This window comes from Chaetodon auriga, chromosome 18 (genome assembly GCF_051107435.1).
Source record: "Chaetodon auriga isolate fChaAug3 chromosome 18, fChaAug3.hap1, whole genome shotgun sequence".
Classification (NCBI taxonomy): Eukaryota; Metazoa; Chordata; class Actinopteri; order Chaetodontiformes; family Chaetodontidae; genus Chaetodon; species Chaetodon auriga.
Genome location: NC_135091.1, coordinates 7,492,321 through 7,514,968, shown reverse-complemented (window position 1 = coordinate 7,514,968; position 22,648 = coordinate 7,492,321). Strand labels below are relative to the sequence as shown.

General features: G+C 44.0%; 3 protein-coding genes across 4 annotated transcripts in view; all 3 read right to left on the bottom strand.

Annotated features, from left to right (window-relative positions):
- Positions 1-406: 406 nt before the first annotated feature.
- slc30a1a (solute carrier family 30 member 1a) lies at positions 407-5,440 on the bottom strand. The gene is made up of 2 exons (XM_076756367.1): positions 4,490-5,440; positions 407-3,106 (listed from the first exon to the last, which is right to left on the bottom strand). Exons 1-2 carry the CDS (start codon positions 5,061-5,063, stop codon positions 2,211-2,213), a joined length of 1,470 nt encoding a protein of 489 aa, XP_076612482.1. The 5' UTR covers positions 5,064-5,440; the 3' UTR covers positions 407-2,210.
- A 531-nt stretch (positions 5,441-5,971) lies between these two features.
- Positions 5,972-11,057, bottom strand: nek2 (NIMA-related kinase 2). Its single transcript, XM_076756366.1, has 9 exons — positions 10,733-11,057; positions 9,659-9,876; positions 9,296-9,536; positions 9,051-9,133; positions 8,838-8,964; positions 8,453-8,687; positions 7,506-7,560; positions 7,318-7,394; positions 5,972-6,981 (listed from the first exon to the last, which is right to left on the bottom strand). Exons 1-9 carry the CDS (start codon positions 10,826-10,828, stop codon positions 6,776-6,778), a joined length of 1,338 nt encoding a protein of 445 aa, XP_076612481.1. The 5' UTR covers positions 10,829-11,057; the 3' UTR covers positions 5,972-6,775.
- A 4,564-nt stretch (positions 11,058-15,621) lies between these two features.
- The window catches only part of lpgat1 (lysophosphatidylglycerol acyltransferase 1), a 42,826-nt gene continuing 35,799 nt past the window's right edge, over positions 15,622-22,648 (bottom strand). Inside the window, exons 6-7 of one of the 2 annotated variants that reach the window (XM_076755756.1) lie at positions 19,331-19,437; positions 15,622-18,567 (exon numbers count right to left, since the gene is read on the bottom strand). In XM_076755756.1, coding sequence (XP_076611871.1) covers positions 18,416-18,567; positions 19,331-19,437 — 259 coding nt within the window. In that variant the 3' untranslated portion in view covers positions 15,622-18,415. The remainder of the gene's footprint in view (positions 18,568-19,330; positions 19,438-22,648) is intronic. The other variant, XM_076755755.1, reaches the window with a different exon arrangement.

Here is a 22,648-nt window from a genome sequence, read left to right as displayed (position 1 = left end):
TTGTCCATCACTTTGCAGTCGTTTCGCAGAACTTTTTGTCTCTCTTCGGTTTTGCGTCTCTTTGTGGTGTGATTATCTTTTCAACGAGGTCCAGGTCCACTGAGCCTGTACCCTGTGGGGCTATTCACTAAATCATCCATGATACTAATAAGACATTTCTCTTCTGAGTCTGCCATTGGACATGCAGAGTAGGAGGGTTTATGCCACTCCTGGACACCCAATGGCCCTGCCCTGGAGGAGGGACAGGCTGAAAATGAATGATGAGTCAAATCATCTCCAAAAAGGACCTTAAAGAGCATATTTTTAGCTTGTTCTTGATATTAAATTGCCCCAAGTGCCCCATTTGAAAATTAATTTTAAAAAATAACACCAATTTATCAGGATAGCGAAAAGAATAAGGCAAATTAGAAATTTGGTCCATCAACTGTACCAAACAGCCATATTTTATTTATTTCACAATGACACATTGGACAGGTACTGTAGATATATAGTATATCAAAAACACATCAGTTGACATGTCATATCTAAAATTAAAAAACACTTGTTTTCAATTTGCACATAGAGCTGAAGTCTTAAAAGACACAGAATAAAAGTGACCAAAAACATTACAAATGAAGGAACGCATCAAAATATATTTCCCAGCACATAATTCTATATTGCATACACATTTAATCGGGAGTGGAAATGTGGAACGCATCAGTGGATCACCTTTAAATGGTATCTGTGGTGATGAGTGAAACTTCATAAAATTTCAAAGGCCACCGTATGGACTTCAATACAGGAAAAACAGCCTGCTCAGCTGTCCAAAGCAAGGACAGAAAAGCTTTAAGATGAGTCATTCCCTACAGGTCTGAGTAATGTTGGGGGATACCAGCAGCAGATACTGGTAAGCAGCAACTGGAGCTCTTAGAGGAGCTCCTAAACGTCGAACACCAGGTCCCCGTTTGGTCATGCAAACATAGTAGAACGTCCTGGAAATATAAAAAGTCCCTCAGCATGGATTGTGACAAGGTGCCGAACACATTCATGAGGATTTTAACTCAACTCAACAGCCATCATCGGAAAGCTTTCCAGTACAGATTCATACAGAGAATAATGTTTCATTAGTCTTAACGGCATACAGTGCTCATTTCTTCAGAAGACCCAACCCTCTGGCTTGCAAGGCATCAAATTTGTGAATGAACGTTTAATTAGGTGACTGTGCCGTTGCAAGAAGTTCAGTTACACTGTGTCTACTATACTTAGTGCTATACCACAGCAGTTTTTTTTTTTATTTTTGTATTTAAAAGGCAAGGTGATAGGTGTCGATACGGCTTCTGTATCCAACTAATGCATTTAAAACTGAGTCAAGGCCAGAGAAAAGTCTTGAGAAACAAAACTGTTATAAAACATCACATTTGAAAAACTGACTACAGCATAGATGGTCTGTCAAAAAATTCAAGACAGAAGAATTGCAAAAATGTTCCTATCATCCAAACTAATTACAAACAGCATCTACAGAGAGAAATAGATCATTTCTAATAACTTAAATACTTAAATTAGTATGTAATACAATAGTCTTCCATTTGGGGCCAGAGGGTAAGAAAATAGATCTGCTCAAAGCCTACGCAGAAAACAAAAAAGGTAGACTCTTTGCCAACAGGTCCATGGGCTAAACAAAATAACCTAATGATGTGTGCTCCGACTTGCATGTGTTGTGTGTGTCCTTTTGGAGGAGAGGACGTCTCTCAGATCCCTTCAGTCCTGCAGTGAGAAGCTTTGGCACAGAAACACCATGGGACGAGATGACGCATCACAACACGGTGCTAATGAGGGACACTCATGCAGGCCTCGCTCCAGTCCTGGAGGAGACAGGGTCAGTGAACCCCAACATGCATCGCCACCATACTTCCAGGGCAACAGACAACATGAGCGTCGCAGAGAGGCAGAGGAGAGGCTGGGAGGGAGGGGATGGGGTGGAAATAGGTACACAGAGAGAGAGAAAAGATGAAAAGAAACGGCTCAAATGCATGAACAGAGAGGGATTTTGGGAGGCTTTTTCAGCCAAACACCTGGGGCAACAACAGAGAATAAAAGGCTAAGGAAAATGATTTCCTTGTCTAGGCCACGACCGAGCCATGGGTCAAAAGATAACAGCAACCATGACAGTGGTTTTAGCCTGGTGTGGCGGCTTTCCAGCATCTCCTCTGTTTCTCTTCATCCCCTCCATCTCACAGAGACGACTCCACTTCTCTAGCGATGGTAACCTCCACCTCTGGCTGAGGGCGCACTGAAATGGCTGCATCCTGCTCTGAGGTCTCACTGATCACCTCCAGGGCTGACGCGGCAGTGCCTCCGACCTTTTTATCAGAGCCTGCGTTCTGTTTGTCTGCAGAGCCGCAGCACAGCTTGGGAGCACACTGAGTCCGACAGGAGAGTTCACAGAGGGAGTCTCGAGACTCCGAGTTGAATGTGACAAACTCGGGCTGGATGGTGGTGGCGTGGATGCCCTCATCGTGGAAGAAGTCCTTGATGCGCTTGGCCACCTCCATGTAAGATGTTGGGTCGTGGCACTTGATGTGCGCTGTGGCAATGATGCGGCTGCCGGCTAGCTGCCATATGTGTAACTCGTGGATGGCCAGGACGCCATCCAGGCCCAGGAGCCGCGCATTGAGCCGGTGCATGTTGATCTGCTTGGGCACGGTCTGCAGCAGGATGAGGGCTGACTCTTTAAGCAGTGGGTAGGTAGTATACAGCAGGATGCCCACCATGATGATGCAGAGTGTGGGATCCAGGTAGAGAACCCAGCAGGGGCCGGCAACCTTCATGGTTGACATAGTGGGGCCTTCCAGCAGGTCGACCAGTGTGTGATTGACATGGTGGTGGTCTGTGGTGTGGCTGTTGATACACGGGTTCACACACATCTCACCAGCTTTACAGGGCTGCCACACAAAGATGAATATGATAGCATTAACCACCACTATGACAGAGCCCAGGGCGTCTCCCAACACATGCAGGAAGACACCGCGCATGTTGAGCTGCGACGACGTGTCGTGGTCATGGTCCATATCTTCATAGTGGGTGTTGCCATTCATCTCCACCTCTGAGCTGTCTTTACAGCTGATTTCTTAAGATTAGGAAAAAAAGAGGTTAGTTTAGGGGAACACAAAGTCAAAGTGTAACAATCAGCTGGACTTTGACACTAACATACTAAAACAGCACTCAAAATAGATATACAGACAGCACAGGGACCGTAACCTAAATACAAAAAAGCTGCTGTGTGAAACTGCAGAGAAACTAACAACAATAAGCACTAATAATAGATAATAATGTTCTAGCTTACACTGCGGGAGACAACTCTGTGACCAAGTCTGTGCTATGACCACTCCAGGCTTTAACAGAAGAAACATACCAGACAGCCATGCTGGATTAATGAAAGAAAACTCCCAGCATGTGGGATCTTAAATGCTACAAAACACTCTGCAGTAATTCACGTGAAACAATTTCAATTAGTAATTGCAGGCAGCATATACAACTCTGAGGGAATGGCACCTGAGCAATGGCTGCTCGCTTCCACCCCGTGAGGCCGCCAGGTCATTCATCAACGGCTAATGGTGTGGCTGTGGCTGTCGACTCCACGGCTACACTGATGTATGGCCTAGTAACAGCGATCAGTGCATGGGGGAGGAGGTGGGGGCAGCCTCCATTTATTGAAACTGGCGGGGCCTAACAGTGTGGGGGAGACGTGGTCTTCTGTATGGGGTTGAGTGGCGGAGGAGGGGGGAAGAGGAAGCTTTTTTCAAGGATAGTCTGGTGCTTAATTCTCAAGCAGACATGAAACTCTTATCTGATCACAACAAACAAATGGAAAGATGAGCTGTTTCTGTGTATGGCTGTAGCAACCTGAGACCAAGATATGGCTGCACAACAACAACAACAACACAACAATCAGATTATTACTACTGTATGAATTCACTTGTGCAGTGAAGAATAATGTGGGACACCTTTAGGAATTTTGATAGATGGGACACCGTACAAGTTAGAACTTGTCTCTTGGCTGAGTCCCACACGCGCTTCTACATTATCTGCATGTATATGCCAGCAGATTGTGGTCAGTCTTACAACGCGTGAAACTCGAGGCTTTAGCCATTCATGTCACTGAGGGGGGGTCACGTTTCCAAGGATAGAAAAACCCGCAAACAGCAAACACAGACGCCACTATCACAGAAGAAACAATAAGGATTAGTCACTCAGCCGGGTGTCTTCCTGGAGCACTGAGATTCAGATTCAGTATGTCTACGTAGTCTTGCGCAATCCGGACGGCTAACAATGTAGATCACGTCTAGCGCATGCTGTCAGATGGAATGTGGGACATACTAAGGCTGGGTTTTCAGCGTTTGTGGCTAAATATGAGCCCGTAGTATTCGTATAAATATAAAAACTACATAATAAGATTAAGGTTGTGACAAAATTACAGTACAACAAAAATGCTCCAGTTTTCCATACTTACCATTTATTGGTTTTACATCACCCGGGCTGTTGTGATTTCCCACTAAGTTGTTGGTCTCCTCTCCGGAGGACCCATTCCCAGCCTTCTGGGTCTTGCCGGTTTTACCCTTCTTGTTCTTATTTCCATGAGAGTGACCTCCGTGAGAGTGCCCGTGGCCTCCGCCGGCGTGCCCGTGGAACAGGCAGAGTCCGAGCAGGTTGACCAGAAGCCCAGCAGCACCGACCCCGGCGACCACCTGCGATCTCTCGATCTCATGAGGCTCGGTGAAGCGCTCAATCGCCTCCAAGACGATGGTGAAGCACAGCGCAGTGAGAAAGACGGCGTTGACAAGAGCCCCCATCACCTCCGCCCGGATCCACCCGAAGGTATTTTTGTTGGTCGCATGGGTTTTCTCGGCGAATCGCACCGCGACCAGAGCCACCACCAGCGCAATGACGTCCGACAGCATATGAAAGGAGTCCGACAGCATTGATAGAGATGCGGTTATCCGGCTGACCACTACTTCCACAATGAAAAACCCAAAAGTCAATGTAAGCATACATAGCAGCCGGACACGGTTAGGCTCACAGGCCATTTTCCCGTCGTCGAGTCAAGTTTCGAGTTAACGTTAAATGAGGTTTCACTGTGTCTTCTAACGAGCTCACTAGGACTTCAGTTAGCTAGCTCTCCGTTTCAATACAACTCCAAGCTAACGACTTGTGTTAAGCTAGGTGGCTTCCTGAGACAATACGATCAATGCTAACAGCGTCTTCATTCACAGTTGTTTTCCATCGACGGCGCCATCATTCGCCTAAACATGAAGACAACCACGGCTGAAAATATTCCAGGATACGATTCTAGTAAACGTTCAAGTCCACCGTAGTTGTCGCCAGCATATTTCAGATACGTCTACCGTCGAGCATCGGTTTGCAGACGGCTGAAAGTTTGCACCCGAGCCGGTAAACTTTCCACACGGAACACGGCACATTAAGGACACGCCTCGGAGGATTCCTACTGGTTAAGAAATAATGAAATGGAATCTGATTGGTCAAAATTTGCAAATCTCGCAAGTGGGCGGGGCAACAGTAGGCGTGTCCTGTAGTACTGCGCGTCCACAGATACATCCATAGACACCTACTCACGGACAACAGTGGTTGCTACGCACGCTAAAGGCAACTGTAATCTCGCGATGATATCCGTAATGGATCTGTATCCATGTAGTATTGAGTTTTCAGTTGCGAAAACCTCATCTGTTAAAAATCACAAAGATCACATATGTAAATAGAGAAACATCGGCCCTTTACCATGCTCATCTTTTATTGTTTTGTTTTGTTTTGTTTTTTTACTTCTTATAGTTAAAGAGTATATTCTCCGCTTATACATATCTAAGTATATACTAATTAATATACATGTCAGTTATTGATGATTTAATTTCGATTGTCTTTGTTCTGCCTTAAGTACCTTGAATGAGTTAAAACAAAATTAAACCAAACATTGTGATTTCATTGTCATTTTTAGTCTTTTAATTTAATCAACTGTAACCCTGGAGGCATATTATTGAGCAAAACCACGAGATACCCCAACTGTCCCTCTTAATTATAACCTCTAATTTTCTATTCATCAACCAAATGACTTTCATGTGCGAAGTCTTATTGCTGTGTTGCCTATAATCACTGGCAGAGGTCTCTCCCAATCCAGCAGCTGACTTTTGATGAGAAACTGATGACCCCTTGTGGGCGCTATCTGTCTTCATGAAACACAGTGGGGCACATTTCTGGTTAAATTGTAATGGTAATTGAAGACTAATTATTTCTGAGTAGCTGGTTTGATTCATGTAGTACAGAGGATTTCCCTAAAATCCCTCCTAGACCTTACAATGACAAAAGCTTTTATATACTTTTGTGGGATTATACATCAAACCAAACTGTACTAGTATTTCTATTTAAATTTTTACCATGTGTGTATACGTCTTTGGCACAAAAATGTCCTCCAGGATGTTTTTAAATTCTGCTGTTACAGTCATCAAAGAATCTGCCCTTTTACGTCCATTTCCACAGTTTGTGAAAGAAAACTGACTTGCATATATTTAGCAATGTGCAATATACATTAAAAATCACAACAGCACTCTAAACTTACCATCCACACATCAAACTAAAATTCTGAAATTACAAAGCTTGCAGTCTACAGGACTGAAGCCCCACTATCACAGCTACTGATTTATCATATAAATAAAGCTTAATTTACATCCAGTTATCATGACTCAAAGTCTTCAGAAGCTTTCACATTCAGTCAGTGATATCTGTGGGATCAGCGGATGCCGAGTATCTGCCTGCTCTTGAGCTGACATGTCTTCTCCACTTCATGCAGTGTTTGAGCTCGCCGACTGGCCGCCTGCAGCCTCCTCAAAATCAGATCCCTGGGCGTCACGCTCTGACGGCCATCAGGACGCTGGTTCTCTTTGCTCACACATGCAAAGTGGACCTTCTTCTTGCTGGGGGAGAGGTTCTCCGCATCTACAACCAAACGGTGAGGAGTAATGAGTGATGAGCAAAGATCACACTAAACTTTACATCACTTTACTTACAACATTCTCTGCATTCCACCATGACAGCTAGATTTCAGATTGTCAGGTGTGTAACATGAGCTGAATTCTTTTTATTTTATTGATAAAAACAGGTTTAATTAAAATCTTTATTAGTGTATAAAAACAGTATTTACACGATTTAAATAAGTAATAAATAAACTTCATTTCAGTCATCCCACATCCCAAACAGAAGCATGAACCCATAAAAACACTCAGTTCCTGTCTCGGTTCAGTAAGTCCAGAGGTCTTCGTTCGAGTCCCATACCTAAGCCTTTGCCGTAGAACGGTGCCAGGTCCCTCTGCTGCTGTACACGGTTGTAATTCTTCAGTAAACTCTCTGCTCTGAAACAGCAGATAAAAATAAAGAGTTTGTACCAATCAGCTGGTAACACTGATAAAGGATGACACCGTAGGATGAGCACGGATTGTCTCATTTCTTAAAAGAAGTTTTACCTCGCAAGCTTCTCATTTGACAGTCGCTCACGAACACAAAGCTCCTGCTCTCTTTCTGCGATCAAAGGACAAAAAAAAAGAAAAAAGAAAAAAAAAAGTCTTATTTTTGGAATTTGTGAGACTTATTTGCAACATGACAGCAGCGCTTTTTTATTTGCAGGCACTTGAGAGGCATGTACACTCAGCTGCCAGTTTGTTAGGTACAACCATCTGAAACCAGTGCAGTCCAGCAATAAATCCTTCCATTCAGGAAGCTTACAGTGTTCAGCTGTGTGGCCATATTACATTACACAGAGATGTGAGGTGGGCAAAATAATAGAAACACCTCTCTGTACACAGTTTAACGCCACAAACTACAGCCTCCAAAAAGCTGAATCAAAACTTCTCTAAAACACTTTTAACAAAAACTTAACATTACCATCTTCATGAAAGGATTTGCTGCAGGGCCGTTTTGTATGAGTGCAACAGCTTTTGTTAAGTTTGCCTAATAAACTATACACTGAGTGTATATACAGTAAGCGATATTCTCTGTCTGCCAGGTGCTGTACATATGGAAGAAACTCAAAGTAGACAAACATTTGGCTGCAACATGTGCATGACGAGAAGCAAGAACAAATCTATTCCTGTTGAACAAGTTCACCTACATATTTTTTAGGACTTAACAGGAGGGTAGTTTTAAAATAAACAACTTCATTGACACATCCCCCAAACACTTTAGAAAGACATCAGTTCAATAGTATTTACTGCAGTATTTACTATACTATATTATAAAGAATCCACAGCTATTCATCTTTCATTATAAGCAGCTTTGAATAAGTTCTTCCAGGCTGTGAAAAGCCCAGCTGCAGGTCAGCAGGGGTCATACCGTCTCATGGCCAGGTCTCAGTGTGACTAAACCCTGATCAGACATGTCTGTGCGAGAAGGGGAAGAGTAATAAAAGCCTTACGCTCCAGCCTCTCCTCACGTTCCTTCAGCGCCTTTTCTCTGTCCCGCAGCGCCTGTTCCCTGAGTCTAAGCTCCGCTGCACAGGAGGGTGTCGGTTCAGCCGCCTTGTGAAGGGGAAGGTCAGTGTCCGCTGACTTTCTCCGGAGCCGCAAATCTGCCCTCCTCTGCTCCTCAGTGACAGCGTCAGCCAACAGGCTGCTCTGAAGAATAGACTCCACAGAGGGCCTCAGATAGTCCTGGAAACAGGAAAACACAGATTTCTGTACCCTCCCTACATCAAAACACAAACTGACAGGACCTGAGTAGCAGTGGCACAAATAAAGTTTCTCCAATAATTAATACTATCTTCACAAAATCATAGAACTGTTAAATAATTCCTTTATAACCTTCAAGTTGAGCATTTTGCTGAGCAAGGTGTTCAGTTCCTCAGAGTATCGGTACGGGATCCTCTTATACTTCCCCTCTCTGATCTTCTCTGCCAGGTCTTTTTGGTTGTATGCAGTAAACGGAGGGCTAAACAGTAGAGAGGCAGGAACATGTCAGATTTGCAGTCACTGAACCAGCTGCTAGGAAGAATCGGCTCAGGCAGAGTTACTTACGATAATGCACAGAGTTCATACAGCAAACACCCCAGTGACCAAATATCTGACTTCTCATTGTATGACATCCGGTTTATTTGTTCCTGAAAGAAAAGATGTTGACAGATGGGGCAAATGGGGCTAATTAAGCTACAATTAGGTTATAACCAGGAGGATCAAGAGGTCAGTTTAAACGCTCCAAATGTTTCCTTAAAAGGGTAGTTAGAAAAGGAAAAACCTCAGACACAGCAGGATTAACAACTCACTGGAGACATGTAGTAAGGTGTCCCAACAAATGTCTTTGCAAAACTGGTGTCATGGTTCAGGATCCTCGCTAGGCCAAAGTCTCCAAGCTTCACATTCTGCCTGATGTCGAGGAAGATGTTGGCTGGCTTCAGGTCTCGATGAAGAACCGTGGCCCTGCCGTCACTGCGTCTGTGGCACTCCTTCAGGGCTAATGTGAGCTGTGCCATGACTCGCAGGATGAACTGCTCCTCTAAATAACGCCTGCCATGATAAAAAGCACACACTCTTAATTCTGCAGTCAGGAGGCGTAGACGTAAGAGTGGAAGGATACATGACTGAGGAATGAATTGTAAATGTATTTCAGCGCTGAGGCTCACAGTCACCTTTCCTTGATGCATCGGGTGATGAGGCTGGACAGGTCCCCACCCTCACAGTGCTCCATGACAATGTACAGTGTGGTGTTAGTCCGGTCTATGATGCGGTCATAGTAGCGAACTATGTTTGGGTGCTTGAGCTCCCTGAGGAGGTTCACCTCAGACACCAGCATCTGCTTTTCACTCTCCGCCATGGTGCCATAGTCCAACTCCTTCCACACGAGGATCTACAAGACAAAGCTGGCTTAAATAACTGGGGTAGAGCCTAAAAATGAAAAAACATTAGAAAACATCCATTTATAATATATTTGCTGGACAATGGCGACAAATGCCAATTAGGGCATTACCCTAAATTATCAAACTAACTCATTAAAGTTATTTATGTAATGTTTGATAGACAAAATCAGGCTGTAGCTGCAAAAGCCCTCATCATACTGAATTGAGCAATGGTGCGTTTCATGGCTCATAAATTTCACTTGGTAAGTAAGAGGGAGATCTAACCATTTTTAATTTCCCAAGGTGACGCGTTCAAAGAGCTTGCTGTTAAAATTTGCAGTTCAGGATGTTAGAAAACATGGAGGAGGCAGCACTGGATAGGCTGGACCCAGCAAATATTTGCTTGAAATACGTCTGGAATATCCCATTATCACCATAGATTGATCCTCTGTCGATGGACTAATCCTTTCACACGTAAATGACTATATTATATTCACTTGTGTCAATGCCAGAGGCTTATTTGAACAAATAAGCAAGTTACACGGAAAGATAGCATTGGCTAAATTAGCTAATTTAACTAACTACACCTGTGCTTTGTCTGCTGAAAACAGACAAGATCTATCTCAAAATATTCAAGTGATGTCCTTTTACTTTCAAGGGCTTTATGAAACATATTACACAACCACTGACACGACGTATTTCAGCGTTTAAATCAACTGAAACGAACGCTGGGATCACGTTTTATCGACCAACGATAAACAAACCGTCTGGTGGCTGCAAGACCTCCGGGCAGATTACCGTTAGCTGTTTGCTAACGCGGAGGGTGGGCGGCGTTTTGTGCAGTCTAAATAAATAAACGTTACTCACTTTCCCGTCAGCTTTTCGTCTTATTTTCTGACATCTTCCATAGGAACCTGAGCCTATCGTGTACAGCACCTCGTAGTCCTCCACACGGGACGGCATCTTAGTTCTCTGAGCCGAAGCTAACGTTAAGTTACCGGACTTAAAGTTTGCTGCTAGACCAGATATTGTTACACTGAACAGTAGTTCAACGTGAACTTAAACCAGCGAATGAGTTTCTCGGTGTACTCTTGTGCTGAGGACGCCTTTGTCCCCGATAAAAATGTTTAAATAGTCTAAATGTTTGGCTTTCGGTTCCTCGCTCACTCATGTGTATTGCAGTTAACAAAACAGGAAGCGCACGCTCTCGGTTTAAATTGGTGCCCAAATTGTCGGTCGTGATTGGCCCGCTCTCTCCGAATGATTACTCCTGATTGGTTAGTGCGAGGATACAAGTTGTGAGGTTGCTAAGCGCCTGAAAACCGCGAGAGTAGAGCGGGTACATGGCACGTATTCAACTCTCCACAGGGTGGCGCCAAAAACGCACAATTCAGACGTCTCACTGGATCGTAATCTGTAGCATCTTTGAGCAGCTAATCAGTATTTTGCAATGCTGATAAGACCAATGAATTAATTGTCTCGCTCCCCATTGTCCTCTTTATGAATGGCACTTTGAGGAATGTCAACAGCCAATGTTTTCCATTATCCTGAATTAATATTCTATTTTATTCTCTGTATACAGAAAATATTAAACATGTAATTCATTTATCATTCTTACACTTGTTTTGCAAATGCGGATGTACAAATACGTTAAGATTTAGGTTCATATTAATTGTTCTACTTAATGTTTGTGAGCCATATGTGGTTTTAAAGCAGTCTTATCGGCCTGGGTATGTTGATGATATTGCTGTTTTTTATTTAAGTGTGGAGCCCAGGAAGACTTGTTGTTGGCAACTACTGGCATAATAAACAATGAAACAGTGTCACTATCTAATTTTTTGAAACATATAAATGTTTTAAACAGTGATCCTTCTTAAAATAGTCCTGTGTGGGGCTGTTTTTCCCTTTTTTAATAAAAAAAATATCACATAATATGTTAAATGTGTCTGGAGAGCACTCTCAGTGACTGCGATATGTACAGAGGTGGAGAACATTTTCTTCCGCCTGAAGCACTGGGACTTCAAGTTTTTCTCAAGGCAGAGTAAAAGTAGCTGTCTGGAAAATTAATCATGCAAAGATAAGAATAGCTCACTAAAAATATCCCAGGAGCAATTAAACATTTGAGCATTTAAAGTTTTGTGTATGCAGTAGAATCTTCTCAGCTGAAGTTTAACAGACTGTGTGTTAAGCAAAGTCTCACGTGCTTACTGGACAACAAACAGCAACAGTAAATACTTCTAAAAGATTACTGGTTACTGTTTGCATGACTGCAGGCTGTCAGACTGATTAGATCTGTGTATTGACTGGAGTAAGATCCACATTTTTTTTTTTTTTAATCACATTTCTCATTCTCTGACACAAATTTTAAAAAGGGTAGAGCAGCAGTGCTGTTATTTTAAGCATGGCTGGAGTAAATCCTGCATGTGACAGACAAAAAGATTCTATTTCTCATGACAAGGACATTTTGATGTGTGATCCCTGCCTGAGACTCTGGGATCTCTGTCTGTGACGTTCGTCTCATTGGGCAGCCACGCTCACAGCCGCGTTCAAACGATCCTTTCAGCCCTCTTTGCTGCCAGTACCACACGCTGACACCACTCACGCCACCAAGAGAGTGAGCGCCCGAGCCAGTCTGTCAGTCTGCCTCTGCAAAGGTCACTCCTACAAAGAGCTGGAGGAGTTTGGACATCAGCCAGGAACAGTCAGGGTGGGGGGTGGGGGGTGGGGTGCAGGGTGGAAAACTGACAGCTAAAAACAACAGAGACAGTCGGGTGCCTGAGGCCGCTCTGACGTCAGCTGCCTCTGTTAAAGGCCAGGAGTGACAGGGGAGGACAGACGGCCACATCCCATAATAACCTCCTCACCTCCGCTGGGGGTTCACAGGATGCTTATGGCGCACATGTCACCTGTGACCCCTTTGTTTGTCAGTCTTCTCAAGACAAGACAACACACGAACCACACTCACCTGGATGCTCTCTTGTCTTTGGTATTCCAGACCCACAGAGTGATACTCTACAATGAATGAAAACCGCTGGCATCAAGCTAATGACAGGAATATTAAAGGGATAGCTCGTCAGCAAGACACATCATTACATCATAAAACCACCACAAAACCACATCCACAATAAAAACTCATAAACTGAGAAGTCTTCATGGCCCTTAGAAATAAACCTCTTAAGTAGAAAATCCAAACTTTTTCCTGAGGAAACTGAGATACCACTCATATCTTTACAGTCAGTGTGAAGCTACAGCCAGCAGCTGGTTAGCATAGCTTAGCATAAAGACTGGGAACAGAGGCAAACAGCTAGCCTGGTTAGTCTGAAGGGGACAAAATCCACCTACCAGCACCTCTAAGACTCACTAATAAACACCCCTACAATGTCTTTGGTTTGCTGTTTTATGGGGGCTAACATTTTGGACCCTTTCTTGGCGAGAACCAGAAACTTCCTGGAGTCTCCACTGGTTCCCAACTGCTCCCAGCCAAGAAATACTCTGGCACACGACCACTCATCAAATGACGAATTGTTGGTTTTACAATTTGACTTTGTTCAGATTAAACAAACAAGACATAATGTATTGATTAACTGAGCTTTGGCGGCAAATATTTCTATGTTTGGCAAGAGCCAGGCTAGCCCTTTCCCCCCGTTTCCAGTCTTTATGCTAAGCTACTGCAAGCTAACCGGCCGCTGGCTGCAGCTACGTCTACATATGCCAGATATGTATGAGACTATGACAAGTGTATAAAGGATCTCAAATTAATTTCTGTGCACATCCTTTGTACTGGAATGGAAGCAGAAATCTCTAAAATCATGACACACTAAACTGAAACCATCCACACAGCATGACACCACTCGGGACTTATGAGACAATGCATTTTCTGGAATTTTCCTGCTATTAATAATAAAGCTGTGACTTTATTCCTGTACATCAAAGTTCGTGTGTCTCTTCACTGTTGCACTCCTGAGACACATAATGTCCAACAGGGTGTGTTGACACAAAAATTTGCATGAGAAGCATGTGATCCTGCCCGAGCAGCCATCACTGTCATCGCGCTCTGTTGTGACAGCAGGAGGGAAAGTCTGCGATGCCCGTGGCTGCTGCAGTGACATTCAAGCCCGGGCCTCCTCTCCACAGCTGGGTGTTTTACTGCTTGCTGACTCGAGGGACGCCACCACAACCACAGCGCTCATGAGGGAAGAGGCACCAAAGCGTGACATTGAGGACCTTGGGGAGCAGTAGCCGTGAAATATTTCATTGCAGGTGTCCGAGGAGGAACACTGGTGCTCCTGCAGAGGACACAAAAGTTCCTCTGGAGACTCATTTGTCTGTGTAATGTGGGTGACCTTGGGAAGAGATTTTGAGCTGCACTGAGGAGCAGGATTCTCCACACACTCCTTCTCCATCTGGACATCACACTGAGCAACAGCCACCCTGGCTCCTGACTGTTAGCCCCTTGGTATGTCGGTGAAGCTTCGTGCATATTTAATCCCATTTTCCAGCTCACTTCCCGCTGTTTTCACCCACAGGTCCCATTGGCTGCCTGAAGCATGTGGCTATCCTGCAGACCCGACCCTCCTCATATCTCTGCAGCTGCTATGGAAATTTAGTTGATGGAATTTCCACAGCAACTTTGGTTTCCACTTAACCAGCGAATCCAATTAAAATCCAATTAAAGCAGATTGGCAGGAAAGATGACATTTTGAATTCTTTCCTAGTAACTTTAAACGAGTGAAACGAGAAGATTGATATCACTCTCATGCCTGTAGAATAAAGCGAGACAGTTAGCATAGCTTAGCATAAAGACTGTGAAGAGGGGGACACGGCTAGTCTGGCTCTATTCATGTTAGTACTTCATGTTAGGTTTGCTCGAGACAGGAAAGACAGTCATGTCTTCGTGTTTGATGAACCTCTGCCAGGATTAGCAGATCTCTGCAGTCTTGTGCTGAGAGTTCACATTGACATCAGCCCTCCACCGTGTCTGAAATCAGAGCTCTGTAACACAAACCAGTGACTTTCAACAGCTAGTGACTGACACCACAGTTAAACAACGGGCACAGACCTGCGCAGACACAGGCTCTGGTTACCTGGGGACCATTGCCAGCTGGTAACTCAGTGAGGAGAAAATGTGAGCGCTGACATTCACATTAGCAGACCAGAGAGAACACCTGCTAAAAAAAATTAATTATAAATAACTGGAAAGCAGGCTTTTCCCTTTGTAAATGGACCTTCGGGATTCCTGGATACTGTTGAATTCAAACCACATACCAGAAAAGACGCTGTGCAAAAGAAATAAAACAGAATGTGATAACTAATCCTTTTTAACATATACCCAACTGAAAACAGCGCAAAGATATTCAAATCTTGACGAGAGTTAAAATTATCCGGCCAGCTAAAGGACTAGTGTGTACGATTTGGTGGCATCTAGTGGTGAGGTTGCAGATTGCTACCCGTAGCCTCACCCTCCCCTACAGTGGCTGCTAAAAACACAGAAAGCGCTCTCTGCAGCCAGTGTTTGGTTTGTGGACTCTGCGGAAGAGGTCCTGCTCCCTCTGTAGGTAATAAAGAGCTCATTCTGAAAGACTCCAGTAAAGTACAGGTGCCTAAAACTTACACTTTCCCCTCCTCTATGCTAAGCTAAGCTAAGCAGCTGCTGGCTAAAGCAGCTATGACACTTGTATTGATCTAAATCTCTGTTTAAAAAAAAGCAAATGTCAAACTAATCTTTTAAAACTTCTTTTTGAATTACACAAATGTTAAATAATGTTAAGTCCACACAACATGTCAAAAGACAAGCATCACACTTTTAGGGTCTTTACGATGTTTTATTCCAGCACAAGTCTTTCGTGTAGTAAAATGGCTGTGTAGCTAGGAATTAAAGGAGAAGTACAAAATGGAAAAGTACAGACAGTTCTAATATAATTTGTTTAAATCCCTATTGTGTTTATTTCCTAAAACCACATCTAGGAAAACATTATTTCCCTGCCTTCTTTGGAAACATGGTCAGAAAATTTAAAAAAAAAGAAAAAAAAAGGGGGGGGTAAAAGGTGGAAAAAAGAAAAAAGACGAAGCTTTATTTCAAGTCACTCTCACGATGGAGGGGAATCTGAAAGGGCCGCTGGATGAATCACATTTACAGCCTGGTTTAAAATGTTTTACCTACCCCTTCAGGTAGCCCTTTTCTTGCATTTTACACACAGTTTCTACCAACAGTGGCACAGAGGGAGGGCAGTTCACTACTAAAATGCACCGTTTATGCATTCGTTTATGACAATGATAATTGCTGCTCCTCTATAATTTTCCTAATTAAAGCAGGCTAAGCAAATTACATATAATTGACCTCAAAACCACAACACGAGTACATTCGAGAGAGAACAGCTGCATCATTGCAGGGCCCTGCCAGAGTTTCCCTCGCAAGTGAAGAGTGATCCCTTCCTCACGGGCCAAGTTCGAGCTCGACACCATGAAACCATCAATGTAACAAACACCTCGAGTGTTTGTCAAGGGGGAGTGCGAGGAAACAGCATTATTTTGGACTGTGGTCTACCAGGACATCAGGTAAGGCTTGATGGTCGAGGTTTCCACTAAATGATGATCATTTATAATGTACAATGGTACAAGTTTGAAACTGGGCCTGTGTGTCGCCGTGTCAGCCAGCACACGGTACAGTAGCACTGATGTCTTGAAGCACAACAACTTCCTGGAAAAAAAAAAGGTAACACTGAGAAGTGAAGGGAAATCCTTGCTTTCACCTTATTAAAAACAAACAAACAAACAAAAAAAACATTGATGATATTTTAAGCTAAAATTCTCTGAAATTATCACCGACCAAAAAAAAAAAAAAGAGAAACGCTTCAGTCATTTCCAACAGTGAAAACTCTTCCTCAGCTTCATTATGTACAAGATTTAAACATACCATGACATGAGGACGACACTTCATGAGATTTAAAATGAAATCAAATTTGACCACTCGTGGTGAGACTGCCGCCACACTCTGACGTCACAGAGCAACACGACATGAATCGTAGATATCAAAAATGGGGGGGGGGGGGGGGGGGGAGGGAGGGGGGAGACAACCACACACACTCAGGCAGGTTATGCTGTAAATTTACAGTAATGACACCTATAGTTCTGTAAGCCAAAATCTCTATTTTAGAATGCTGAACATTAGGGTAGCTTTCTATAAAAATCATATTTTGTCCCCCATGTCTTTTCCCACCCCGACGACACTAAGCATATGGCTTAAATATTTGTAAAACTATGTAGTCCAATGGGGGAATAAGAGTCTCTGCCTTCTCAGTCTGGCCTGCTGAGATGATCCTTGGAGACAGACGTCTACTCTGCTGTGTGTAGCTGCACATGGCTCTGTGTGCACGAGTGTGTGTGTGTTTCTGTGTGTGTGTGTGTGTGTGCGTGTGTGCATGTTGGAGAGCAGAGGGTGACAAAAGGGGAATCCACAAGAGGGAGGAACTTTTTAGCTGATCAGACTGCAATTCTTGCCCTGCGTGGCACCGCTGTTTTTTTTTCCTCTTCATTTTTTTTTTTTTTAAAGTTAGCACTACAGCACCGTCTCCTCTTCCTCCCTTCAACGTCGGACACAAACGATCCTTAATCGAGCGCCGCATCATAGCCACCATCCCTTTAGGCTTTCAGCAGGGCCGCCAGTGTAAACATGATCCCCCTTTCTCAGTGAGCTCAGAATACTGCCTTGACAGACAGGTGGAAACAGGGAAAAAAAAGAAAAAGTCAACAAAAAGACATCAACAACAAATACAATGGCCGTTGTTGTGGAGATATGCGGGTTCGGGGGACGAAACGAAAGAAATGAAAACATTGACAGCTACCACTCAGGAACATTTCCTGGGACAGGGAGCAGTTAGGGCAGTATGGATCCTTAGTGCAATGAAGGCCAGAGGAGCGGCCGGCTGTGCGGCCTCAACGTTCATACAGCCACTCGCTCTGGAAGGTGTGGCCAGCCGGCTAGTCAGCGGGCTGAAAGAGAGGTCCAGTGGGCTTCATCAGCTCTCGCCAGGAAGAAGAATAAGGGCAGACATTATGCTTCTAGTCACATATATTCACTCACACACAAGTCCATACATACTTTATACTCTGTAAAACTACTACGGCTAAAGCCTAGGAGGAGGAGAGAGAGTCCGGTCCAGAGCATCTTCTGGAGGAGTCCTGAGCCTCGTTTCGTTAACTTCGAATAAAAGTCATGTACGTGTGAGCGTCTACGTGTATGAGGACGTGTAAACATCAAAATGTGAGTCGTGACGAGTGCGAGAGATTATTCTGCTAGGCCGTTGGAGCGAGTGTGTGGTGTTAGGGTTGTGTCAAAGTTAACTATGCCTGTGACCAGTTTCGTCTTGTATGGGTATTTGTAATCTGAGTGTTTGTGTTCTTCCTATGTGTTTTGTTTCCTGTTAAGTCTCTCCACTGGTGAAAATGTACATTCATCCATCGTAGGGGGGCAAGTATGACGCTGGGCCACACACCAACTGATCCTGAGGCTTTTCCAGTGGTCCGATAAAGACTCTCGCCTCATCAGCGCACTCAAAATAAACAGCAGTAGAGGTACTGGAGGACGCTGTACCACATGAAGCCGGAGGCGAAAGCAAACGACTGGATAATACACAGCCACACGGGGTCGAGGGTCATCTGCCGGGACACTGCCTCCTTCTGTCCTTCTTCAATGGGGAATGATCCTGTTGAGGGAGACAGAAATACAGACTTATTTATATTTATTAAACCAGGATGCCACAGATGGGTGCTACTGTCTAAATGACACGACCACGCTGTATAAAACATGGACGTAGTCTTCATGACGTCTCTCAAGGTTTTCTGAGGAACCATTGTGAAGCTCAGTGTCAGTGGCTCCGTCCATCACTATCTTGGCATTGTCTGACTCCACCAAACTCCCAGCTACACCAAAAATGGGCAAAGAGGTGGCTGAATAAAACCTGGTCAATGAAACCAAGCGGCTAGCTGTCATTCAAAGCGGCCATGCACATAATTATGGACATGTGGACACATGAACCTCTTTTGTATAATGTATAAGGAACACAGTGCAAAGCCAGTGAGGGCAACCTGTTTTCAAATGGCTTTGTTTGGAAAGTACGTACATGCATGACAAAGACTTCCAACGGGGAAGCTATCACTGCGACAGTGGAGCGACAGGATGAAAGAAGGGGTCATTACACACAGCGATGCATCCCTCATTTAAATTTTTCAGACTAAAACAGGAACCGACATAAAATAGCCTCTAGAAGTCTAAATAATTGCTGAGCTTTGGCACATTGGCAAAGCAACATCCAGCGGGAATTACAGCTAACGTTAGCAAGTCTTGTGTCAACATTCAGAAGTTGACAGTGTGTCTCCTCGCAACAACGGTCCTCAAATATAATTTAGTTAATAGTTTATATTTCATTAGGAAACAGTGAGGAGAATTCAGATTTCAGTGAGACAGACCTGTGTCGTAGAAGTGGGCCAGCAACTCTTCTTTCTCCACAAACCTCCGATACAGCCAGTCAGTCAGGGCCTCTGCCTCCACAGGAACCTCTTTTATTGGGTACATCCTGAAGGAAGAGAGAGAGACAGGGAGTGAGATGAAACCCCAGAAAGGATGACTGAAGTCTCACTCAGCAGAAACCGTCTGCATTGATCCGCCGTGGAAGCTGCAGTCCAAACTCAGGGTGTCAGCCGTGGTCCCTGAGCAGAGCCGTCTATTTCAGACTGGAATCCATTAAGGTGGTTTGTGTGTTTGCTCTAGCTTCAGCTTGTTTTTTGGGGGGGTTCATTAGCTGGCAGGCTCATCAGAGTGTCAGAGGGAGACAGAAGTGCTGAGGGGAGCCGTGACGGGAGACAGACAAGTCATGTAGCTGCACATAATGGGCTTGGTTAGAAGTGTGTGGGAAGAAGAAAAGAAAAATGAAGCTGAAAATCCAAACCAGAGAAGCAGCACCATTAAATTCTGCCTAGAGTCGACTTTTTCTGCTTTCTGCAGTCATACACGTCGTCTGTGATCTGAGTGGGGTCTGTGGTGCCCGCGGGGGCACAACGAGGCATTAACAGAGCTACAACTTACATGGTTTTCATCATTGATTCGTCTTCAAATGTTTTAGTTTGATCAACCAACAGAAAAACTGATGAAAATTAGCTTTAAAGAACAAAGAATGTGTGGGATTGAAAAAAACAAAACAAAACAGATTTTATCTATTAATGAGTTAAAGATGAAGGATTTTATTTGCTCGGAAATATTCTGAAAAGATGGTTGAAATATTCAGCATTTTGTGTCTCTGGCCTTTCATATTTTATTATATTATACTGTAGGAAAAGTGGGATGATTAAGTTGTTTTGTTTACTTGGTATCCATGGTGATTTACCAGTCACATGATGGTAGAAACGCGCCTCTTTAAGCTCAGTCTGCACTTTGCTGTTTGTCTCATTTGCTCTTTTGTCTTTCATCTGTTTTCTTTGAAAACCTGATGATTTTATGACCCGGGTTTTATTTCGCTGTCTCTGAAGCACTTTGAAAATTGTATTTTGAAAAGTGCTCGAAGACGATGAAGATGAAAGAAATGACAAATTCTGACGTTTGAGAAGCAGAAACCGGAGAACTGCGAAGCGATTCATTGATTATCAGAACAGTTAGCAATTCATTTCCTGTCAATCGGCTAACTGCTTCATCTCTCGGCATTAGCCTGTCTAACATCTGGTGGTCAACCCCCACTAGCTGTTCAGTGCTCAAATGAATCATTTCCAGCTGGCTTAAAAAAAAAAGAAAAAAAAAAAAAAAAGAAATTTTCACAAGCACGACGGAGAAACCCTTTTTAAAGAAACACAGTGACGATCACACTGTTCGACACGGTGAAGACAGAAAGGTCACTTCTAGAGGCCAATAATGAGAGTGCTGATGAAATCTTGTTTCCAGCCAGAAGGGGTCCCCAGTCAGCTGCGCACCCACACAGGCAGCTCCTGGTCACCTTCAAATAGAGGTTACAGTCTCCTCCCTCAGACAAACATTTCCTCTGCACTCAACATTTGCTCAATACTCCCGGCCCGGATAGGGTCCGCTGTGCGAGTACGTCTGTGCCTGTGAGGGAGGCTTCTGTAAGAGGCAAGTCGTAAGTGATGCAGTATTGATTACTAAAGCGATCGATAAATATTAAAAAGCAATCCGAGCAAAGGCAAAGGCACTCCTGTCAGGAGCGCAGACACGTTTCCTCACTCTGCTGCAGGTACGACTGCAGCTGCCTGAGCCAGCATTCCCCTAAATTAAAATCCAAATATTGTGAGAATAGAAAATAGTTCCCACAGGAGTGTTTGCTTTGAAGGTGCCAGTTTAGTCTGAATAAGTTGTTAAATGAGGCGTTTTGGCTCAGAATGTGCCTGAAGTACGATTATTAGTGGCCTAAAACTGCACTGAAAGGACAGGAAATTAATCAGTGACTAATTGGACAATTGATAAATTTGTTCATCGCCTCACTTTTCAAACAATGTCAGTCTTTGCTTCCAGCCTCTCAAATGGAACGACTGACTGCTTTCTTTTTGAGTATCTCTGGATTTTGCACAGATCCTCAGATAAAACAAAGATGATGATGACGATGGTGTCAACATACACTGTGGGAAAGTATAACAAGTATTCTCCTCCATCTCACGACACTCACGACAGACAGAACTTGGGTCTTTGAACTGAATAAATCTGTATGACCAAATCAGGAAAAGGCTTGAACAGGAAGGACAGGAGCTGATGATTGGACACAGACTTCTGTTTGCTTTGTGTATTGGTGGTGCATTTCTACAGACCCTTTTACTCCTGATGCAGCGATTCACTGTGGGGGTGCTGCTCTGTGGCAAGCCTGAACAAGGTCCTGTTTAAGAAGAGCAACTTTTAGGCTCATAGCCGCATGCAACTCCAGTTAAATTCAAGATAAAACTGAGCAAAATCCACCACTTTCATCCTGTTAAAGGTTCTTAGAAGGCTGACTTTTTGAGGATAACACAGCTTTTTTACCAGCAGCAACACCTGAGCGGCTACGGCTGCCCAAAACTGGAGCTGCGCTGCTGGTGCCACACGATAGGGTGATTAGAGGCCGAAGCAAGCCATTCCACGAGGCTTCTCCCACAGCGTCTGCGGATATCAGATATCTTACACATTTCTGGTGTGTTACACAACCCAACCACTCGCTCTGATACATCCTCAAAGCACTACAAAAGGAGAGAGTAAGTCCAGAAAGAGGCAGAGAGTAACAGACACATCAGTGCCTCTTAGCAGTAAGACTGATGTGGACAGAAAGTAGCAATTAAAGCCAAAGATAAATCAAGCAAGTCACCACAAGAACAATAAAAACTGTTTTCCTCTAACTGCTTCATAGTGATAGGTGGTAATTTTTGGGTTTGGCAGCACATGCAGCTTCCATTAAGAGCAGAGAATTGATTATTTTTTTCACAGCAATGACTGGTTGTTATTAAACATAAGTAAATGAATGATTAAATGTATGATTTAATGTAACACGTGGAAGCCTAGAGAGCGTTTCACGCCTGCTCCGGTACGGGACGCCTGCCAAAGGCCCTCTCTGCTCTTAAATGTAAACAGATAGCCGGTTATCCTGGCAGAGGACAACGGGAGCTGGTTTGGGCCACTTATAGGAAGGTTTGAGCATTTAGGGCCTCGCGTAGCAGGTGGCTGCCACAGCGCTGCCATGCAGCTGAAATATTCATGCAGAAATCCGGATCTTTTGGCGTGGAGCTGCTGAGGACAGCTGAAAAGCCCCTTGAGGCAAATTG

What these genes read in the sequence shown, in the direction of transcription:
- nek2 (XM_076756366.1), bottom strand. Translation starts at nt 10,828, where the DNA reads ATGCCGTCCCGTGTGGAGGACTACGAGGTGCTGTACACGATAGGCTCA. An exon ending in TATGAACTCTGTGCATTATC is followed by an intron (nt 8,965 to 9,050) that starts GTAAGTAACTCT and finishes TCTACTGTTTAG; the next exon opens with CCCTCCGTTTACTGCATACA. An exon ending in GTTCTACGGCAAAGGCTTAG is followed by an intron (nt 6,982 to 7,317) that starts GTATGGGACTCG and finishes GTTTGGTTGTAG; the next exon opens with ATGCGGAGAACCTCTCCCCC.
- slc30a1a (XM_076756367.1), bottom strand. Translation starts at nt 5,063, where the DNA reads ATGGCCTGTGAGCCTAACCGTGTCCGGCTGCTATGTATGCTTACATTG. An exon ending in TGATGTAAAACCAATAAATG is followed by an intron (nt 3,107 to 4,489) that starts GTAAGTATGGAA and finishes CCTAATCTTAAG; the next exon opens with AAATCAGCTGTAAAGACAGC.